Source organism: Pleurodeles waltl, chromosome 6 (genome assembly GCF_031143425.1).
Source record: "Pleurodeles waltl isolate 20211129_DDA chromosome 6, aPleWal1.hap1.20221129, whole genome shotgun sequence".
NCBI lineage: Eukaryota > Metazoa > Chordata > Amphibia > Caudata > Salamandridae > Pleurodeles > Pleurodeles waltl.
Window position 1 is genome coordinate 302,766,240 of NC_090445.1, and position 21,744 is coordinate 302,787,983.

The 21,744-nt window shown below is 44.3% G+C and overlaps 1 protein-coding gene across 1 annotated transcript; it reads right to left on the minus strand.

Moving 5' to 3' along the window:
* Positions 1–15,683: 15,683 nt before the first annotated feature.
* Positions 15,684–16,613, minus strand: LOC138301539 (olfactory receptor 11G2-like). Its single transcript, XM_069242056.1, has one exon. It carries the CDS (start codon positions 16,611–16,613, stop codon positions 15,684–15,686), a length of 930 nt encoding a protein of 309 aa, XP_069098157.1.
* Positions 16,614–21,744: the final 5,131 nt, after the last annotated feature.

The following is a 21,744-nucleotide window of genomic DNA, read 5'->3' on the forward strand; positions in this document are numbered from 1 at the left end:
AGCATTGGTTTTATGCCCATTTCTGTCACTGACTGGAAGGAGGCTGAAAGCACAAAAAATTGCAAAAATGGGGTATGTCCCAGTAAAATGCCAAAATTGTGTTGAAAAATTGGGTTTTATGATTCAAGTCTGCCTGTTCCTGAAAGCTGGGAAGCTGCTGAGTTTAGCACTGCAAACCCTTTGTTGATGCCATTTTCAGGGGAAAAACCACAAGCCTTCTTCTGCAGCCACTTTTTCCAATTTGTTTGGAAAAAAAAAATTTTCACTGTATTTTGGCTAATTTCTTGGCCTTCTTCAGGGGAACCCACAAAGTCTGGGTATCTCTAGAATCCCTAGGATGTTGGAAAAATAGAACGCAAATTTGGCTTGGTTAGCTTATGTGGACAAAAAGTTATAAGGGCCTAAGCGCGAACTGCCCCAAATAGGCAAAAAAAGGCCTGGCACTGTAGGGGGAAAAGGCCTGGCAGCGAAGGGGTTAATACATTGTACATTGCCCTAAGTTAAGCTTGTCTGCTAGGTGCCATATTTACCCATATCTTTTTAATATGCCTATCCAAATCTTGAACAAATTTGTGAGTATGTGATTTCTTACTTATACCGCTTACACACAATTGCTTTTCCAACTCACTCAAATTTATACCTCATATTCTTCTACGCTTATTTACTTTATAAGGCTGCAAGAAAACTGAGAACATAACTCCAAATCTGAGCAGAATTGAGCAGAAGCTACACGTTCCAATATTACCTTAAAAAAAATCTTGCACAAGGTTTGATTCTTTCCTGAAAGAAAGTTGTAAAAACATTCTCAGGGACCTCTGGTTCACTATTGGCTATGGAGCAACACATAAAAACTTCTTATTTGATTTTCCTCAGTAAATTACAAGAACGAAAGTGAATGGTTGATTTGACTACTACCATGCCTGTTTTACACAGCTCTCAGAAACATTAATGCAGAGGGTTCATATATTCAGAATTCTACTTTTGGGATCATAGCACGGATTAAAGACAAAAAAGATATGAATTCAGTTTAAGGAACACTTTACTGGCTACCCATAGAAAAACAAATTAGTGTTCAGACTATTGCTTGATGCAGGAACATGACCAAAGTTTTTAATGGAGATCTTTAAGACTTATTGACCTCTAAATGCCTAAATATCAGCTAAACCTGAGAAAGTAGCCTCTTTCTAGCACGGTTACCCCCACTTTTTGCCTGTTTGTGAGAGTGTGTCAGTGTGGTCTTACTGTGTCACTGGGATCCTGCTAGCCAGGAACCCAGTGCTCATAGATAAAAACCTATATGTCAGTGTGTTTTGCCCGTCTCACTGGGATCCTGCTGGTCAGGACCCCAGTGCTCATAATTTATGGCCTAATGTGAATGCCTGTGTAGTGCCTAACTTTGTCACTAAGGCTCTGCTAACCTGAACTCCAGTGCTTATGCTCTCTCTGCTTTTAAATGTGTCACTGCAGCCCAGTGTCTTCATTTACCAAATTCAATTGGCATACTGGACCCCCCTTATAAGTCCCTAGTATATGGTACCTAGGTACCCAGGGCATTGGGGTTCCAGGAGATCCATATGGGCTGCCGCATTTCTTTTGCCACCTATAGGGAGCTCAGACAGACCCTTACACAGGACTGCCATTGCAGCCTGCGTGAAATAGTGCACACTCTATTTCACAGCCATTTCACTGCACTTAACTAACTTAAGTCACCTATATGTCTAACCTTCACTTGCTGAAGGTTAGGTGCCAAATTGTTAAGTTTGAGAGCACCCTTGTACTAGCAAAGGTGCCCCCACATAGTTTTTCCAGGCTTTGTGAGTGCGGGGATGCCATTACACGTGTGTACTACATATAGGTCAATACCTATATGTAGCTTCACAATGGTAACTCAGAATACGGCCATATAAAATGTCTAAGGTCATGGGATTGTCCCCCCCATTCCAAATCTGGTATTGGGGAGCCAATTCCATGCATCCTGGGGGCTCCATCATGGACCCCCAGTACTGCCAAACCATCTCTCTGAGGCTTGCACTGCAGCTAAAGCTGCTGCCACCTCACAGACAGGGCTCTGCCCTCCTGGAGTCTGGGCAGCCCAGTCCCAGGAAGGCAGAACAAAGCACTTCCTCTCAGAGCAGGGTGTTACACCCTTTCCCTTTGAAAATAGGTGTTACACGTTGGGGACAGGGAGCCTCCCCCAGCCTCTGCAAATGCTTTGAAGGGTGCAGATGGTGCCCTCCTTGCATAAACCTGTCTACACCGGTTCCAGGACCCCATCTCCCCTGCTCTGGCAGGAAACTGGACAAAGGAAAGGGGAGTGACCAATCCCCTGTCCATCATCACCCCCCCATGGGTGATGCCCAGAGCTCCTCCATTGTGTCCCAGACTTCAGCCATTTGCTTTGCAAGGTGTGGGGGCACTCTGGAGGGCTCTGAGTGACAGTGCCAGCAGGTGATGTCAGAGACCCGTCCTGATAGGTCCATACCTGATAAGGTAGACAATCCCCCTCCCAGGGCTATATAGGGTCTCTCCCATGGGTTCTCTTCAGATTCTGCTTGCAAGTTTCCTTCAGGAATCCTCTGCAACAACTTCAGACTCTTCTAACCTCAAATCAACCCCAGCCTGCTCCAAGAAACGCTGTAACTATAACAAAGTGTTTTCAAGAGACACTTTTCTTCAGCAACCTCAGCTCCTTGTCAGCAACTGCAATAGTTTCCATAGTGTGCATGCTCTGAGGACCCCTGTCTTCATCTTGCACCAGAAGAACAGAAGAAATCTCCTGTGGAGTGACGGAGTCACTCCCCTGCTCCAAGCAGGCACCTTCCAAGGTACCTGTACCCCAGAACTCCTCGCACAGCGACGAGCATGATCCTAAGGACACAGCGGGTGCACATAATCGACATAGATGGTCCTGAGGTCCTGATGACGCAATTTGGAGGAGATGAGACCTTGCCTTCCCCAAGAGCGACAGTACCCCTGAGTACTTCATCTTTTTCGCCTCCAGAGGCCTCTGTGCCTTCTTTGCAAAATGTCTTTATGCACAGCCTGGCCCATGTCCCCAGCACTCCGTATTGCGATGCTCAACTTGCTGAGTTGTTCTCCGGCGGCGTGAGATCTTCTTTTGTTGTGCAGCATCAACCGTGTTTTGTACCTCATCTGAACCCAGGTCCTGCGGCTCTGGGGGTGCTGGCTGGCATCCTGAGGGCTCTCTAGAGTGCTGAGAGCCCCCTCTTCCTCCTCACACAGAGTTGAGGCCCCCAGGTCCCTCCTGGGTCCATCATGTGCCATTTTGATGCAAAATGTTGTTTTGTCGAAGCCAAGGCTTGTTGGCACCTTCCAACACGAAATCTCATCTTCAACAATCTTCACGCCTTGGGACATCTTTTGCATCATGCAGTAACCCGCTGGCATCTTCCTAGGGTACGTTTATGCAGTCTTCAACTAACCAGAAACTCTTCTTTTGCACCCTCTTCTGGGTTGGCAGGGGCTCCTGTCCTTCCTGGAACTTCTTTCGACTTCTAGACTTGGTCCCCTTCCTGTGCAGCTTTTCAGGTCCAATAATCCAGCAGTTGTTCTTTGCAGACTTGGTTGGCTGCTGCAAAATCCCAAAACGATGTATAGTGTGACCTAAGGAAACTTGCAGTATTTTACTGCTGCTTTTCTTGGCTCTGAGATGGGAACATTTACTTACCTTTACTGTATTCTTACCCTCCCAGTGATTCTGCACACTTTGTGATTCAAATTCCACTTTCTTAGTATATGGTTTGTGTTGCCCCTAGACCTATTATCTCCAATTGCATTCTATAGGATTTCCTACTGTTTGCATAGTTCTATGACTATTTACTTGTCTTATTTTGGTGTCTGGTGTATATATTGTGTCTAATACTTACCTCCAGAAGGAGCATTGTCTCTAAGATATTTCTGGTACTGTGTCACCCAAATAAATACCTTTACTTTTGGTAGCACTGAGTATTGTCTTTGCATGTGTATAAGTACTGTGTAACTATAAGTGGTATTGCATGAGCTTTGCATGTCTCCTAGTTCAGTCTAAGCTGCTCTGCTATAGCTACCTCTAACAGCCTAAGTTGCTAGAACTCTAGCACATTCACTAACACTGGTGTAAGGTGTAAGTACCCAAGGTACCCACTACAAACCTGGCTTATTAATTTAGACCAATGACCAAAATAACTAATATTGGGTTTAGGGGTGAAATAAGTCAGAATCTGTAACAGCCTGCCACTGGATTTAAGAAAGGAGGAAAATCAGCTCATTTAAAACTTTGAAAACCTACCTTTTTCCTAATTATTTTGACAAACAAGGGGGGTGAATCTGGTAGCCATGCATTAGCTACTGATAGGCTTAGAATAAATTGTGATTTAAGTGTAAGCGATTACGACTGTGGAATGCAGTTTCACTGAAGTCAAGGTCCTGACAGACTGGTTCATGTATGCTCTGTGAAAACCACATGTGGCTTGTGTGCATTGTGAATCTTAGCTTTTTGTTTAGCCCATTAGGAAACTTTGAAGGCATACACTAAGAAACATGCACAGTGTAGAAAAACCAATGACTCTCTGGAGAAGCCAAATAGCGGCAGTCAAACAGATAGCTATGGTGAGTGTTCTCAAGCTATGATCAATTGCATTTGATTGCTGCTTATCTCCAGCTCGAGCCTTCACAAGATGGATGCTGAGGTTTGGGTTTCAACAAGTGCATAAAGTAAGCTTCTGATCCCACAGCTTCCATTGCTCACTTAAGTGTGGGGCAAAGAAGGACAGCTTCCATTACAATATCTGAATGTGGGGGAAATAGGAGAGCTTCCATCTACCTGGGATTTCCACACACGTTTCAGGCTACTATCTCTCTTATACTGCCAACTCTGGATTACGCCAATAGCCTTTTCCATGGATCATCTCTAACTATGAAAAGACCACAAAGGATTTAGAACTCTGTTGCCAGAATGCTCCTACATGTGAAGCCACAGGCCCACATCTCCAGTTGATCCAACTTCAAGATGATTTGTATCATCCACAAAGCAATACATGGAACAGGACTGTTTTTCATCAGGAATATAATCATCAAATACATTCAACCAGGAGCCTCTGCTCAACATTCGCACCTCACCAAAAAACCCTATCATTTAAGAAAAAAATATAGGTGATACATCTTTCTCTGTTCAAGCAGCTAATCTATGGAATTTATTACCCACAAATATAGGATCTACAGATATCTATTTTATCTTCAGCAGACTACTCAAGAGTTTAACATGTAGAGATCATTGCATAATTTTATATAAGTTGTTTAATTAGATGCTTATGGTATCTGGTTTATTTAGGTATCACGAAAGGTAAAGTTTATCATAACCTTTTATCTATGAGCACTCCACTACTGAAATATTGAGGAAAAGATAAAATTAAAAAAAGAATAAATAAGAAAACATTGAGCTATACAAAAAGCACAACTAAATTATCTTCAAGCACTGGAACCCTTGAAAGCCTGTTTTTGTACAATACAATTTTAAATCTCAATAAATTAGCTTCCTTATTCACATATACATTGACTACGTAGTCATGTATCTATATATGTATTACTTTACTCCTACTGTAGAAGAAACAAAACCTTCTCCAATGCACTGCTCTGTCTCACCATATACCTCTACTACTATGTTCTCCAAAATAACTCTTTCTAGACTCTTCTCTCCTCTATCCCTCCTGACTCTCCCCAACCATCATCTTATTACTATGATCTCTCAAACAACCCTTCTAAATTCTCCCTTCATGTATCTCTTCTTTGACTCATCCCAAACCTCTATTTAGTACTATGATCTCCCTAATCCCTTTCTACAGACTCTTCCCTCCTCCATCTCTCCTTTTCACTCCTCTCAAACCTCATCTTTCTATTATGATCTCCCAACTAACTTTTTTTTTTATTCTTCCATCCTCTGTCCATCCATTATTCAATTCAACACAACTAACAGACTCAAAAGTCCACAAGTGAAATGGACTCATATTTCCCTACACTAATACACCACTAATTCACCACTAATTCGTATGGGTTCCGTAATAGAGTACTACTCGTCAAAAAGCATTTCAACGCTTTGTGTGTGGTAGTAAGCACTTTTACAATTAAATGATCCCAAGGTCTTTCTCAGTCAGTTTAAGAGGAATTATGCAAATGCACTCTTGCATAGGACAATAAATAAAACAAAAAATCTTTTTGACAGCAAGATCATTGTCCCATGAACATTTTTTGGCACTCCACTATAAACTTTGTTGACTATGGGCATGTCAAAACACTATTTTGTCAACATCACTTACATTCCCTGTTAGATTCATTTAATTGTCTCATAGAAGAACTAGCAAATTACTGGGTTAGGGTTGAATGGTATCCAACATGATCAAGGAGTAAATGGAGAACTCTTGTGAGTTTAGAGCTCACTCAGGGTGGGTCCAATTGTGGGTTGAAGACGGTTGGAGCCTGTTATGTCCCTTTGATTCTAGACAGGAGCACAGCAATTTAGCCCTTGAAGTCACTTCTGGAAGTCCTAGGTGCTGGTGAAGATGCAGTGCTCAACAGCAGGGGTGGCCTTTGAGGGTTCAAAGTAGGCTCCAAGCAGCAAAGTAGTCCTTATAGATACAGAAATAGTTTGGCAGAGAGCACAGCAGGTCACAGCAGCAGGCAGTCCTCTGAGAGCCCTTCCGCAGGTCCAGTTGTGAACTGATAAGTAGGTCTGAGAGTTATTTTGTATACCTGGTTCTCTTATCCTAGAAGGTAGGAAACATTTCCATAAAGATTCTGTAACGTGCTAGGAGTTTCCTGCTTCCCCTGCCCTGGTAACAAGCTGGCTGCACTGACAATACAGAGTTGTTATTCCTATTGTGAGGAGACAGAGGCACAGACTATTCAGATGCAACTGTGGCTATGCTCAGCTCCACTTCCCCTCATCCTGCCACCTTATGGGCCATTCAAGCTCTGCTAATTGAACTATTGTGTGACTGTCTGGGAGAAACTCACACAGTTCTAACTCTCAGCTATACTCTGTCATGTGACCCAAAACAGAGTGCTGAGGGCAAAAAGATGTCAAATTTCAAAAAGTGGTATTTTCAAAATTGTAGGGATAGATCCGACTTTACCATTAATCAGGGGTGATCATTACATTTGTATAGGTACCAAACTTGACATATGTAACTCCACTCACTTAGGAAGTACAGCTTATTAAATGTTATAAGGAATCCCCAATGCTATGCTAAGGGAGGGGTCGATCTCACAGTAGTTAATAATGAATTTTGAACCAAGACATATAAAACTTAAAAGTATATTTCCTACCTTTTGATTACATAGCACCACGCCCCATGGGCTACTTACGGCCTACCTTAGAAGTGACTTAGATTTAATAAAAGGGGAGTTAAAGGATTGGAAAGTGGGTTTAAAAGCCTAGCTGACATGGCAGTATGACACTGCAATCAGACTGCAATGACAGGTCTAGTACAAGTTTCAGAGTGATACTTAGGTGAGTGGCATAAGAAGTGTTGCAGGCCCACTGGAAGCATTTTACTGGCCCTGGTATAGTATACCACTCTACAGGGGACTTGCAAGTGAATTAAATATGCAATTTAGGTAGTAATCAATTAAAACATGTTTTAAGGAGAGAGTACACGCATTTTATCACTGTTTAGCACTGGTAAAGTGCACAGAGGAAAACATCTGGCAAACATAGGCGAAAGGCAAAATGTTTGAGGGTGGCCTGTAGAGAAGGCCATATTCAACATAAATCATTTGTGAAAACAACAAAGTGATGGCATGCTTGATTTAATTTCAGCCACTGGCAATCTGTCAATCTGCATTCCTGTCCATCATTTTTTGCCCACCCTGTCACTCTATACAAAGGTCTGCTGCATGCAAATCAATACAGAATATACTACCCATGCGAGTAGTCTGTCCTGAATTGCTAATTCATGCCTTCTCAGGAAGGGACCAAAAGCAGTCCCAGACTCATTTCATGTAGCATTTCAGTAGGTTGTAGCTTGACTTAGGAATTAGGACATCAACTGCAACAACAACTAGGTGATGAATGGAATGCTTGAATTAATCTCAGCCACTGACAATCGCTTGGACAGCAATATGATCTATTGTTTTTCATCCTTAGAAGGACTGGATAATGCAAGTAAGTAACAAATATGCATTTCATTGGTACATAATTGCAAGTTATCATCATACTGTTGTATGATGATTCCAGAAACCTTACTCAGAGAGAGAGGTTCTCAGCAAAGTTGGAATAATGAGGGTGCTGGAATGAAATGTTTCGTAGCACCACAGTTTTCTTCTGTGTTAGATGTCAGCTAATCAATATTGCTGTTAGTTGTTAGTGGAAAACTAGTACATTTTAATTGTACTTAAAATTGTAATTATATGGCACTTTCTTCCCCAGAAGATGTGTCAAAGTGCTTTTTGGTGAGAAGCACGCTACTCTGTAACCCAAAAGGATTAGTGGTGGATTAGTATAGGGAAATATGAGTATAGTAATACTATTAGTATAGGGAAATACAAGGTAATTTGAGCAGTGGATATGAGGAATCTGTTGAACACATTGACTAGAAAGAGTGAAAAGGTAATGAGGAAGAGATAGACATGACAGACAGACAGCGAAGCAAAGGGCAAGCATTGGAAATGGCAATATCTCCTGCAAGAACCATTGACCTTGAGAATGTGTCTTAGCCATGCTGTACACCAGTGTGGTTGCTCTTCAACATGGCCAAAAGTTAGTGGCATAGAGAAGAGTGGAGCAGAGTGTTGTAGAGAGGAGTAGCAGAGAGTGCCTTGTATTGGAGTGGCCTAGTGTAGAGTCACGTAGAGTGGCATATAGTAAAGCGGACTGGTATAAAGTGCATTGGCGTAGAGTTCTGCAGAGTATAGTGATGAAGAGTGCAGTGGTGTACAATGCAGCATCGCAGAGTGAAGTGGTGCAGAGTGTGATGGCACAGGGTAGAATGGCACAGAGTAGAGTGGTGCAGAGAAGTGGGCTAACAGTAGAGTGGCACAGATTAGAGTAGAGTGGCATAGAGTTCAGTGTCATAGAGTTGAGTGGCGTAGAGTGGAATAGAGTGGAGTGGTGTGATACAGAAGGTAGTGGCACAGAGTCAAGTTGAATGGCATAGAGAGCATGGTAGAGATGAGTTGTATAAAGGACAGTGGATTAGAGTGGAGTAGCGTAACGTAGCGTAGTGCAGAGTCGAGTGGCATAGAGTTCAGTGTGGAAAGTGCAGTGTTGCAGTGAAGAGGAGTGGTGTAGAGTGGCATGGAGTACAGTGATGTGGAGTAGAGTGCAGTGGCATAGAGTGCAGTGGCAGAGTGTGGTGATGAAGAGCACATTGACGTAGAGTGCTGTGATTAAGAGTTGATTCGTGTAGAGTGCAGTGGCATAGAGTAGAGTGGCTTAGGGTGCAGTGGCATAGTGTGGAGTGGTACAGATTAGAGTAGAGTGATATAGAGTGCAGTGGCACATAGTAGATTGTTTCAGAGTAAAGCGCACTGACATAGAGTATATTAACATTAAGTGCAGTGACACATAGTGCAGTGTTGCATTGTCTTAAAAAAATTGGAGATGTGCAGAGTAGATTGGTGTGGCCTAGACAGGAGTGCTGTAGAGTGCAATGGTGAAAATGGCAGTAGTGTAGAGTTGAGTGGTTAGAGTGCGTTGGCGTAGAGTACAGCGGTACAGGGTAGAGTAGAGAAGAAAAGAGTAGCATGATATGGCATATATTGGAGTGAAGCAGAGTGCACTGGTATGGAGTGTTTCATAGTAGATTGCAGTGGTGTAGAGTGGTGCAGAGAAGCATCGGGTGGATTATAGTGGAGTTTTCATGGTGTTGTAGCATACTGCCATTACAGAAAACACATTTTCAATAGAAATGACCATCGCATTTGCACAGACATACAGTTTTACTAATAAAACTATATAGTGTACAGATGAAATATGTGTGGAAATTGCATCACCTAGTATAATGATTAATTTCAATTATAACAAAGTATTTGTTCTTAACACACTTCAGAAGCAGAAAAATGTGCTTCACTTGTGCTCGAAAATCTGATATTCTGAAATACAATTCAAGTGTATGTTGTTATGCGATAGAGAAAAAACACTGTTTCATGCCCCCACTAGCTAGCAAGATTGTCACATGAATCTTCTCCCTTTGAGGTCAGAGAAAGAAAAGTAAACAAGGGCTCCTAGAGGACAGTGTCTGGCAATTGACCTTGGTCTTTCAATGCACAACAAATGTGATGAGATAAGAACAGGATTTACAGTCCTGTGTACAGAAAGGGAAACTTTGAACAATTTTGTGGGTAAGGTTTTGGCAAGGGAAGAACCAAACTGAAGTTGGGATGCCTAAAGCAAATAAAGACAATAAATGGAAAGCAAGAGCTTATGAGTTACAAACCACAGAGTCAATGGCAAGCAACAGGCAAAATGCATTCCTAGGTCAACTTTCTGAATGTCTTCAAGATGTCTTCAGCAAACCAGATGTCTCCTCTGTCTGTTGGGCACAACTTAAAAAAGGTGGTCCCTGATAGACAATATGAGGGTTCATGGGTGATCAGTTGATACTGAAACTAACTGCATAGAGTAGAGTGGCATAGAGTAGAGTGGCGTAGAGTGCAGAGGCATAGAGTGGAGTGGCACAAAGGGATGTAGAGTGATATAAAGTGCAGAGGCATAGAGTAGATTGTTTCAGAGTAGAATGAAATGACGTAAAGTCATTATATACAGCCAGGAATGCTAAAACATTCTGGAAGTTTGTTCCAAATATACAGGTGAAAAATTGCCTTAGCATCAGATTCACAAGACTAAAAAGCTGTACTGCAACATCAGTCCTTGTATGTTCTGTTGCATCATCTGCTTCACTGCCAGCCCTTGTTTCAGGTAACATCTGGTAACAATAAGCTTGCAGAAAGCAATGCCTTAAACAGATATTAGACAGAAAAACTGTGTTAGTGCAGTTTGGATTGAAAAAGCATAAATATGCCCCTAAAACTGAGATAACAATCTCTGATGAAGCACCCTCCTTAGACACTTCTGCACCCTTGCCTCGCTAAACTTCTACCTTCTCAGATATTTTTTCTTGAAAAATTGTCTAAGTCAGAAGGTAAGAGCTGACCAGGCCCAATTTACTTTATGTATCTGATTGGATGTTTGTCATTTTAGTGTCAAATGATTTATTAGAAATTACTCTATTTTTCAAATTTTTTAGGGGATTTTTCTTTTGTTGTGTTTTCACTTTATTACTGTCTGTGTGCTGCATGAATACTTGCCTCTAAGTTAAGCCTGACTGCTTTTGTGCCAAGCTACCCAGGCTTAACACAGGTATAATTAGGCATTTTTGTGGTTCACCCTGCAAGAGATTGTGCCTGCTGTTTGATCAGGGCTCACAACCCAGTTAACCAATAACCCAATTTCTCACAATACACAAGTAGACATCAGCCATCAACAGATCATCAAATCATGCCACTGTCAAATAATCTCCTCCTGTTCAATCCCTGAAAACAGAAATGTCAGTTATCCCCTCAAATTCCAGATACTATTCCTGAGCAACCTCAAATCTGATATACTGATTTACACCAATTTTATTTCTCCTATGTGAAAACATTGGGCATTACCCTAGAGAAAAAACTTGCAATCACAAGTAAATAAGCTAGCCTTTGAACTTAACCTTAGATGAACTGAAGAAAACCATAGACTTCTTGACACCCAATTAGCTCATGACCTGGTCATTAATTAATTAGACTGACAGCACCATTTTGGCTGGATTTTTCCAATCATCTCTAGCACTGAACAAAGATGCCTACCTTGCAATGGCATGTCTCATATTCCACGGTTATGTACGCCAGTATCTATTTTAAAATTTGCTTTCTAATGTACAAGGCCTTGCATCATCTGGCTGCCCCTGGACTCCTAGCAAAATAATTTACATTTGGCACTAAACAATTCACCAATATTAGAATGTGCAAGGATGCTGTTCGACCTGACAGCCTTAGCGTGGTCACCCCTAACTTTTTGCCTGCCTCCACTTTTTAAATGCTGTTTTTTGCTGCCTTTAAGACTCTGCACACTTTACCACTGCTAACCAGTGCTAAAGTGCATATGCTCACTCCCTTTAAACCTGATAACATTGGATCATACCCAATTGGACTATTTAATTTACTTATAAGTCCCTAACAGAGTGCACTATATGTGCCTAGGGCCTGTAGATTAAATGCTACTAGTGGGCCTGCAGCACTGATTGTGCCATCCACTTAAGTACCTTTTTAACCTTGTCTCAGGCCTGCCATTGCAAGGCCTGTGTGTGCAGTTTCACTGCCAATTCGATTTAGCATTTAAAAGTATTTGCCATGCCTAAAACTCCCCTTTCTCTACATATAAGTCACCCCTAAAGTGTGCCCTAGGTAACCCATAGGGCAGGGTGCCGTGTAGGCAAAAGGCAGGACATGTGCCTTTTTAGTTGACATGTCCTGATAGTGTAAAACTCCTAAATTTGTTTTACACTGCTGTGAGGCCTGCTCTTTTCATAGGCTAACATTGGGGCTACCCTCATATAGTGTTTGAGTGATAGCTGCTGATCTGAAAGGAGTAAGAAGGTCATATTTAGTATGCACAGAATGGGGATAAAAAATCCTACTGACTGGTGAAGTTTGATTTAATATTACTATTTTTGAAATGCCACTTTTAGAAAGTGAGCATTTCTCTGCACTTAAATCCTTTTGTGCCTTACAATCAACGTCTGTCTGGGTTCAGTTGACAGTTCCCTTGTGCATTCACTCAGACACACCCCGAACACAGGATACTCAGCCTCACTTGCATACATCTGCATTTTGAATGGGTCTTCCTGGGATGGGAGGGTGGAAGGCCTCACACTTACATGTCCAAGGACAGTAACCTGCCCTCGCACAAAGGAGTGCCACACCCACTACTGGGACCCTGGCAGACACTATTGAACTGAAAGGGGACATTGTGCACTTCTAAGCCACTCTTTGAAGTCTCCCCCACTTCAAATACACATTTGGGTATTTAAACAGGGCCTCTGCCCCTACCAACTCAGACACTTCCTGGAGACGAGAACCTGAACCAGATTCTGCAACCTGCCTAGAAGAACGGCCTGGCTGCCCAAAGGATTCACCTGACTACTTTCTGTGAAGGACTGCTGCCTTGCTGTTGCCCTGCTGTCTTGCTGCTCTCTGGCTGTGCTGAGAAGTGCTCTCCAAAGGCTTGGATAGAGCTTGCCTCCTGTTCCCTGAAGTCTCAGGACCAAAAAGACTTTGGGGGTCATTCTAACTCTGGCGGGCGGCAGAGGCCGCCCGCCAGAGTTCCCCCGACAGAACACCGCTCCGCGGTCTAAAGACCGCTGCGGTGATTCTGTGTTTCCTGCTGGACTGGCGGGCGACCGCCAGAAGGCCGCCCGCCAGCCCAGCGGGAAACCCCTTCCCACGAGGAAGCCGGCTCCGAATGGAGCCGGCGGAGTGGGAAGGTGCGACGGGTGCAGTTGCACCCATCGCGAATTTCAGTGTCTGCTAGGCAGACACTGAAATTCTTTGTGGGGCCCTCTTACGGGGGCCCCTGCAGTGCCCATGCCATTGGCATGGGCACTGCAGGGGCCCCCAGGGGCCCCACGACACCCCATACCGCCATCCTGTTCCTGGCGGGCGAACCGCCAGGAACAGGATGGCGGTATGGGGTGTCAGAATCCCCATGGCGGCGCAGCAAGCTGCGCCGCCATGGAGGATTCCATAGGGCAGCGGAAAACCGGCGGGAGACCGCCGGTTTTACTGTTCTGACCGCGGCCAAACCGCCGCGGTTAGAATGCCCTGCGGGGCACCACCAGCCTGTTGGTGGTGCTCCGCCGACCCTGGCCCCGGCGTTATCTCTAAAAGAAGGACTCCTTGTGCGGCGAAAATAGATGCACACCCTGCCAGAACCGATGCACAGCCTGCATCGCTGTGAAAAATTCACAGCATGCTGAACCAGAACGACGCAGCCCGACTATGTAATGAGAAGATCGACGCAGCAACAGCGTAGCGACCGGAAATTCAACCACCGGATTGACGCAAAGCCAAGCCGGAATGATGCAGCCCGACTTCCAGAGAGGAATCAATGCAGTGCCTGCCGTGCGGTAGAAATTTCCACACAACGCCCACCGGATCAACGCAACCCCTGTGACTTTGTCCTGTCAGTGCTGGAAATCCATGCCTCATCCCTGGGGCGTCCGAAAACCACGCAACCCAAGAGGATCCAAGACTGAGCGCCGGAAATCAACGCAAAGCCTTCCCTACGTGAAAACTAAATGACGCATCGCCGTGTGTGGCCCGAGAAATCGACGCACAGCTCCCTGTTTTCCACGCATCTCCTCCTCTGCAGTTCTTTGTGGGGATTTTAAATGCAAACCAGGTACTTTGTGCTTGAAAGAGACATTTAGGGGGTCATTCCGACCCTGGTGGTAAAAACCGCCAGGGCCGGGGTCCGCGGGAGCACCGCCAACAGGCTGGCGGTGCTCCGTTGGGCATTCTGACCGCGGCGGTACAGCCGCGGCCAGAAACGGAAAGTCTGCGGTTTACCGCCGACTTTCCGCTGCCCATGGGAATCCTCCATGGCGGCGCAGCTTGCTGCGCTGCCATGGGGATTCCGACCCCCTCACCGCCATCCTGTTCCTGGCGGTTTCGACCGCCAGGAACAGGATGGCGGTGAGGGGTGTCGTGGGGCCCCTGGGGGCCCCTGCAGTGCCCATGCCAATGGCATGGGCACTGCAGGTGCCCCCGTAAGAGGGCCCCACTTTGAATTTCAGTGTCTGCTCAGCAGACACTGAAATTCGCGACGGGTGCTACTGCACCCGTCGCACACCTTCCACTCCGCCGGCTCCATTCGGAGCCGGCTTCATCGTGGATGGGTGTTTCCCACTGGGCTGGCGGGCGGCCTTTTGGCGGTCGCCCGCCAGCCCAGTGGGAAACCCAGAATGACCGCCGATGTCTTTTGACCGCGGTACGGTCTTCTGGCGGTCCCAGCCAGGCCGGCAGCTACCGCCGCCGGGGGGGGTCAGAATGACCCCCTTAGTGTTTTTAAAAGACTAAAGACACTTTATAACACTTTTACAGTGATATCTCAACATATACGTATTGCATTTTAATCATTATGACCTGCATCTTATAAGATAAATATCATATATTTGTCTAAACATTGTGTGGTGTATTTTTGTGGTGCTATGCTGTGTTATTGTTATTGCATGATTTATTGCACAAATACTTTACACATTGTCTTCTAAGTTAAGCCTGACTGCTCATTGCCAAGCTACCAGAGGGTGAGCACAGGATAATTTGGATTGTGTGTGACTTACCCTGACTAGAGTGAGGGTCCTTGCTTGGACAGGGGGTAACCTGAATGCCAACCAAAGACCCCATTTCTAACAGATGCAATAAAGGCCGATTTAATAAAGCTGCACTTGTTTCGAATATCATAAAGCATTTCTAATTTCAATGCATGAGGGAGAATACACATATGTTCCGTTCTATCAGGTCTATCCATTGTAGTTTGTAGGATCTGATTGGCACATAAATCCAATAGCTCAAAATTAAGGTGTCCCATGAAGTATTGTCAAGGCTCACATTATCTAAGCTTGTCAGTAGTTGAGTCTGCAGGCAGAATATGAGTATTATGTTTTCAATACCCCAGTCAACACCTTGTTCAAGGCTATTTTAACCTCTTTATTGCGAAGGGTATATATTAGTGGATTTACCAGGGGTATTACCACAGTATAAAGCAAAGCCACAACCTTATCCTGTGACAGTGAATTCTTCCCTGAAGGCCTCATGTACATAAACATGACAGACCCAAAGAATAATGACACTACAATGAGGTGGGAGGCACAGGTGGAGAAAGCTTTCTGGCGCCCCGCAGCAGATGGCATCTTGAGAATGGTATTTATGATACAAATGTAGGTTACCAAGATGAACAGGAAGGTGCAGACGTTCAGTACTGTTCCAAATGTAAAGAAGGTGACTTCTGTGATATAATCACGTCTGCAAGAGAGGGTAATAAGTGGGCCACGATCACAAAGAAAATGGTTGATGATATTTGGGCCACAAAATGGAAGCTGTGATATTAGAGTTATAGGGGTTACAACCCAGAAAAATCCCATCACCCAACAGGACAATGTTAATTGTCGGCATACTTTGCTACTCATGAGTTTGTGGTAGTGCAAAGGTTTGCATATTGCTAAGCATCTGTCATATCCCATAAGTGTGAGAAGGAAATACTCTGTTGTGCCCAAAGAAAACATGAAATAGAACTGGAGGAAACAGCCGATGAAGGATATTGTTTTAAAGTCCTGGAATAGACCATTCAACATGTTAGGAATAGTAGATGTTGTATAACAAATATCCAGAAAAGAGAGGTTGCTGAGCAGGAAGTACATGGGCTTGTGGAGGTGAAAATCCATCTGAACGACGATGACTATGGCAAAATTGCCAGCTAATGTTAATAAGTAGTCCATCAGAAACACCACAAAAAGTCCCCTTTCCAGCCCACGGTTGCTGGAGAATCCCTCAAAGACGAAACTTGTCACGGTGCTCTGGTTAGCCATGACTTTCTTGAGTGTTGTCATGTGCGATCCAAATCTACATTGAAAACAGTAACACAAAAAAAACACAAGAAATAAAGGAGACGTGATAACAACAATGCAACCAAAAAAGCATCATTTTAAAGCATATCTTTAAGAGCGTGTTTGTTCTGCACAACTAAGTTGTTTTGTGCTGGTGTGCCACTCTAACCCCATAGGTAGCAGGTTTTCAACATAAGGGCTGACCCGGCAATTCATCCTTCTGACATTGATTATATGAGATTCCTCCCATTATAGACTTACATAGGACCCATTTCCCAACAGCAGGTGTAAAAAGAACTCTCAATCACACAAATGTGCGACATGCTTCACCATTGACTCCTTGCGTGGTATATCTAACATTACCAGAGGTGGACTCGACAGGGGCGTCGTTAACCCCTTGCCTTGGCGGCTACAAACAGGGGTGGGGTTCATGATGGGCCTCTACTAACTGCAGCTCGGCAGATAAAAGCTCATTATTAACGAGAAACGATGGGTAAGTGAATGTGTGAGTGAAAGCGTGGGAGGATAGATGGATGATGAATGGATGGATTGATCGATGAGTGAATGGATGAATGCATGAATGAGCAAAAAGACGAGTGAAAGTGTAAATGGATAGATGGGTGGATGAATGAAAGGATGGATAGATGAGTGTAAGGTAGGATGGATGGATATGTGAAAGGGAGGATGGATGGACGAGTGAAAGGATGGGATGGATGAATGAAAGGATGATGTAAGGATGGATGAGTGAAAGAACACTTGGATGAGTTAAAGGGAGGATGGATGAATGCATAAAAGGGTAGATGTAGTGAAAGGCGTGATTGATGAGGGAAATGCATGGATGGCTAATTAAAAGGATGGGTGGATAAATCGATAGAATGAAAGGATGGATGGAGTGAAAGGGTGGATTGAGGGATGGAAGGGTGAACGGATGGATGGATGGGTAGATTGATGGGTTTGATGAGTAGGTTTGGAGATGGATGGATGAGATTGGATAAGAATGGGCAGAAGGATGGGCGGAGGGACAGAACGGTAAAATAATAAAATATGGATTAAAGATTGAATAGATGACAAGATGTAAAGGTGAAATGGTTCATATCAGTGCACAGATGGAACGATGAATGGATGAATGGATAAATGCTTGGTTGGAAAAGACAAGAGAGCTCTTCTGGGGAGTGTCGTGACGAGCTTGCTTTTCTTGGTGCCATAAGAGATTTAAGTGGGGGACATTTAAATTTTTGGGCTACTTCCTTTGGGCTCAACCTCACTTTTGAAGGGACCATTTTGGTGTAAACACTTTGAATTCCTGTGAGATCTGGAAAAGAGTTAAAGCCTCCATCAGGTGAACCCCTTATAAATGTATTCTTGCAACACCTTTGGCATTTAAAAACAAAGAGTGGGATATATAAGGAGCAGCTATCAACCCCTTCATCCACTACTCAATATGTTTCAGTCAGTTTTGCTCAGCCCTACTTGTCCGTGGTTCTCGTCAGGACCATGCTGATCTTTCAAAACTGAGATTGTTGATAGATTCTGATTGGTTCAAGCTATTCACTCCATTCATCTGTAAAAAATAAAAAAATAAAAAACGCATGCAGCACATGCTCACACACACACCACATCACTACTGGGTTCCAGTGTGTCATATCCCAGGAAGTCTGGACATTATCAATCAATATCATGGTACATCCCTGTATAGCCTCTGTCAAACACTATGGGGCAGATTTAGGAAACGTTGTGCTGCACCCAGTTATGTTTTAAATCCCCTATGGCAGGATACCACTGCACCTCGGCTGTGGAGAGGTGCAGTTTAAAAGGACAGGACTGCCCTGGCAGAAGGTACATTCATAGAGCAGGGAGCAGCACACAGAAAGCTCAGGACCCACCCCACAACAGCAACAGTGTGGCAGGGTTGAGATACCAGATAAGAGGTTAAGTCAGTTAAAGTGTCACGTTGGTTGATAAAGGAAGCACACCAGAGGGCGGTGTGCCAGAGGAAGGCCCCTTACCTGGGGTTGCCTTATGGCAGGGTAAGTAGGCAGATCGGGTGAGTAAGCGAAGCACGGCACTGGCAGCCCAGACCTGCCGGATGGCATGACACAAAATGGACAGAGAAGGTAGCAAGTTGAACCTAACAGCAGTAAAGATGCCCACGTTTTTGTATCAGCTCAAATGTGGCACCTGCTTCACAGAGGAAGATATGGCTGTTGTATTTTCCTCTTACACATGCAAGGATATTTTATCTCCTTTGTGCAGTGTCATAGCAAGATCCAGTGCAGTATTGACACTATGTAACTAAATTCATTACAACAAGAGCTGTCCCTAGTCATTGCAGGCTGTTGTCTTGTATCCCTAATAGCATGTTTTCTTCTACTCCAATGCAGTAATGCCGTAACCTCTTCAATGCTGGGGTTGGCTTCACACATTTTTACTGATCCTGGCTTACTGTCAGTGATTAAAATCCTTTTGTCAGTTCACTGGGCTGCAGTTTCTTTCTTCATGCTGCAATCTAGTGACTGTCCCAGAATCTTTAGAAGTGTGTTGTGAATAACTCCCGCACTAGGCCTACTCCAGTAGTGCACATCCCACATATACATGTGTGGATAGAATTACATCATCCGTGTGTTTGTATTACTTGTGGGAAATATTGGCTGCAGTTTTATTACATTCATGGGTACAATATGACCTTATATTCACAACGGGCTGATATAAGGCCACAACACATTATTACAGAGCCATAAGTCAGTCTGAGTGTCATAACTCATTCCAACAGAATCATAGATCATAATTCACTTGACAGTTCATCAATGGCTGGCATGTCCTAAAAAAACTATGCCATACATAAATCATTCTGACAGGATCATAATCATATTCTCATGATAGGTCCTAAATCAACAACGGTTAACAGGTGGTAAATCATCCCTGCCCTATATCAATCAAGTTCTGCCATTTTCTGTTTGCAGTTGTTAAATCTTGTTGTTGAGGCCATCATCCATGCCGCTTTTTTGGGGTCATCAACATTATGTTGGCATTTTGTTGTTTTGTGTTTGAGTCATGTTTCGGTAATAAAGGCAATGTCAAGGGATAGGGTGGTGATGGTGTCCCAGAATTCTGTGGCATGTTTGCAGAGGGAGCCGGCATTGAGCAGGATGCATTGGAGTTGTTCTGGGTTGCGTGTGGTTTTCTGAGTAGGCACAGTGCGGGGTCCAGTGCATGCTAGAAATCCTGTTGAGCAGGAGAATCATCAGTGATGACAGGTGAAGGGTCATCTGGTTGAACATAGTGAGGATGTAAAGCAGTGGTTGTTCCAGTGTCCATGGTACAGTGACAAGAGCTCCTTGGAGGTTTAGTGGAGTATGATGAAAGGACCAGCATTCCTGGTGTTGGGCATGATCCGGGCATGAACAGATGCAGATGGGCTTGCCTTTGGTGTACCTTCAGCGCACTGGAGGCACTGCCGTGCAGTGGCCTCCATAATTAGTACTGAAAGGTGGGAGGGGGAAAACAGCAGAAATGAGTGGGGTGAACCAGTGAAGGTTATGGGCTCAGACAACCCACAAACAGAAATGCCAGGTTAATAGTAGCAGAAAAGAAAAAGAGAAAAACTGCATACATTCAGCAAGACAAAATCAAAGTTAAGGAAGGAGGCTCATGCTCAGATCCAGCAGACCTCGGTGCAGTGGTCTCAATCTGTGGGCAGTAGGGGCTAAGAGGGCAGCCCTGGTCTCAATGAGCAAGCAGGCAGTGGGGTGGGGGCACACATGACCTAGGGTCAAGAGCTGCTCACTGGAGCAGTGCAGCGGCCTCCATAAGTAGTCCTGGGAGGTGGGATGAGCTGAAAGGGAGGCAGAAGAGCAGGGAGCAGGAAAGCGGCGGAAACAAGCAGGGTGAATCAGTGAAGCTTATGGCTCAGATAAAGCACAAAGAGAAACACCAGAATGACAGTAGCAGACAACAAAAAGAGAACAACTACACAAAGTTGACAAGACAAATTAAAGTTAAGGAAGAAGGCTCATGCTCAAACCCAGCAAACCTCCAAGCAGCAGCCTTGATCTCTGGGCAAGAGGGACTATGAGAGCAGTCCAGATCTCAAGGAGCTAGCAGGCAGCAGAGGAGTGGCACACATGACCAGGTGTCAAGGGCTGCTCACTGGAGTCGAGCAGCTGCCTCCTTAGTGAGTCCTGGGAGGTGGGAGGAGCTGACAGGGAGGCAGAAGGGTAGAGAGTGGGAACAGTGTGGGGGAAAACATCAGGAACGAGCGGGGTAAGCCACCAAAGGTTATGGGCTCAGATAGCCCACAAACAGAAAAGCCAAAATAACAGTATCAGACAAAAATTACACAACTTCAACAAGACAAAATCAAAGTTAAGGAAGGAGGTTCATGCTCAGACCCAGTGTACCTCTGAGCGGCAGTCTCAGTCTGGGGGCAGTAGGGACTAAGAGGGCAGTCCTAATTATAAGGTGTTAGCAGGCTGCTGGGAAGCAGCACACATTATTAAGGGTCAAGGGCTAGTTTTCTTTTACAGGTTTGTGATGCCCTTGTTCCACCTTGCATGGTGCAAGAGAAATAGCTTGAAATATAATTTTTGGGTAGCAAACTAGGAATGGCTTATCGTATTTAAAAAAGCATAATGCCGTGCCTGCCAATATGTTTTTGTAGTGTGCATCACTTATCATAGTTCTTTTCATCGTCATTCTTTTTTTACGAATCTAAGTGAAAGAGGGCATCCCAGGGCCAAGCAGTTGCCAGTGCCACTATTCTCATCATCAGCGCTCTCCGCCCACCACCACAAGTCCAAAAACCACCACCAGGGCTGTAGCCACAGCAGATGGTTCTGCTGCCCCAATAAGTTGTGTTTTTATTATGTCTTACTATTCCCACTAGTAATGCATTATGGCCTTCAGCATTTACTTTGTTCAACTCCTCTACTTAATGTCCCACCTAATGTCGGTAAATTATTCATGCATTCCTTTATGTTTTCAATATTTCCTGTTTCCACAGCAGAGTTTCTCTTGTCTGTAGTTTTCTTCTGCTCCATTTTTAAATTAGTTTTCCCTCACCCATCTTTCACATGTCTTATGTGTTGTCCTGTTGGAGTTAAGAGAACAATTTTGT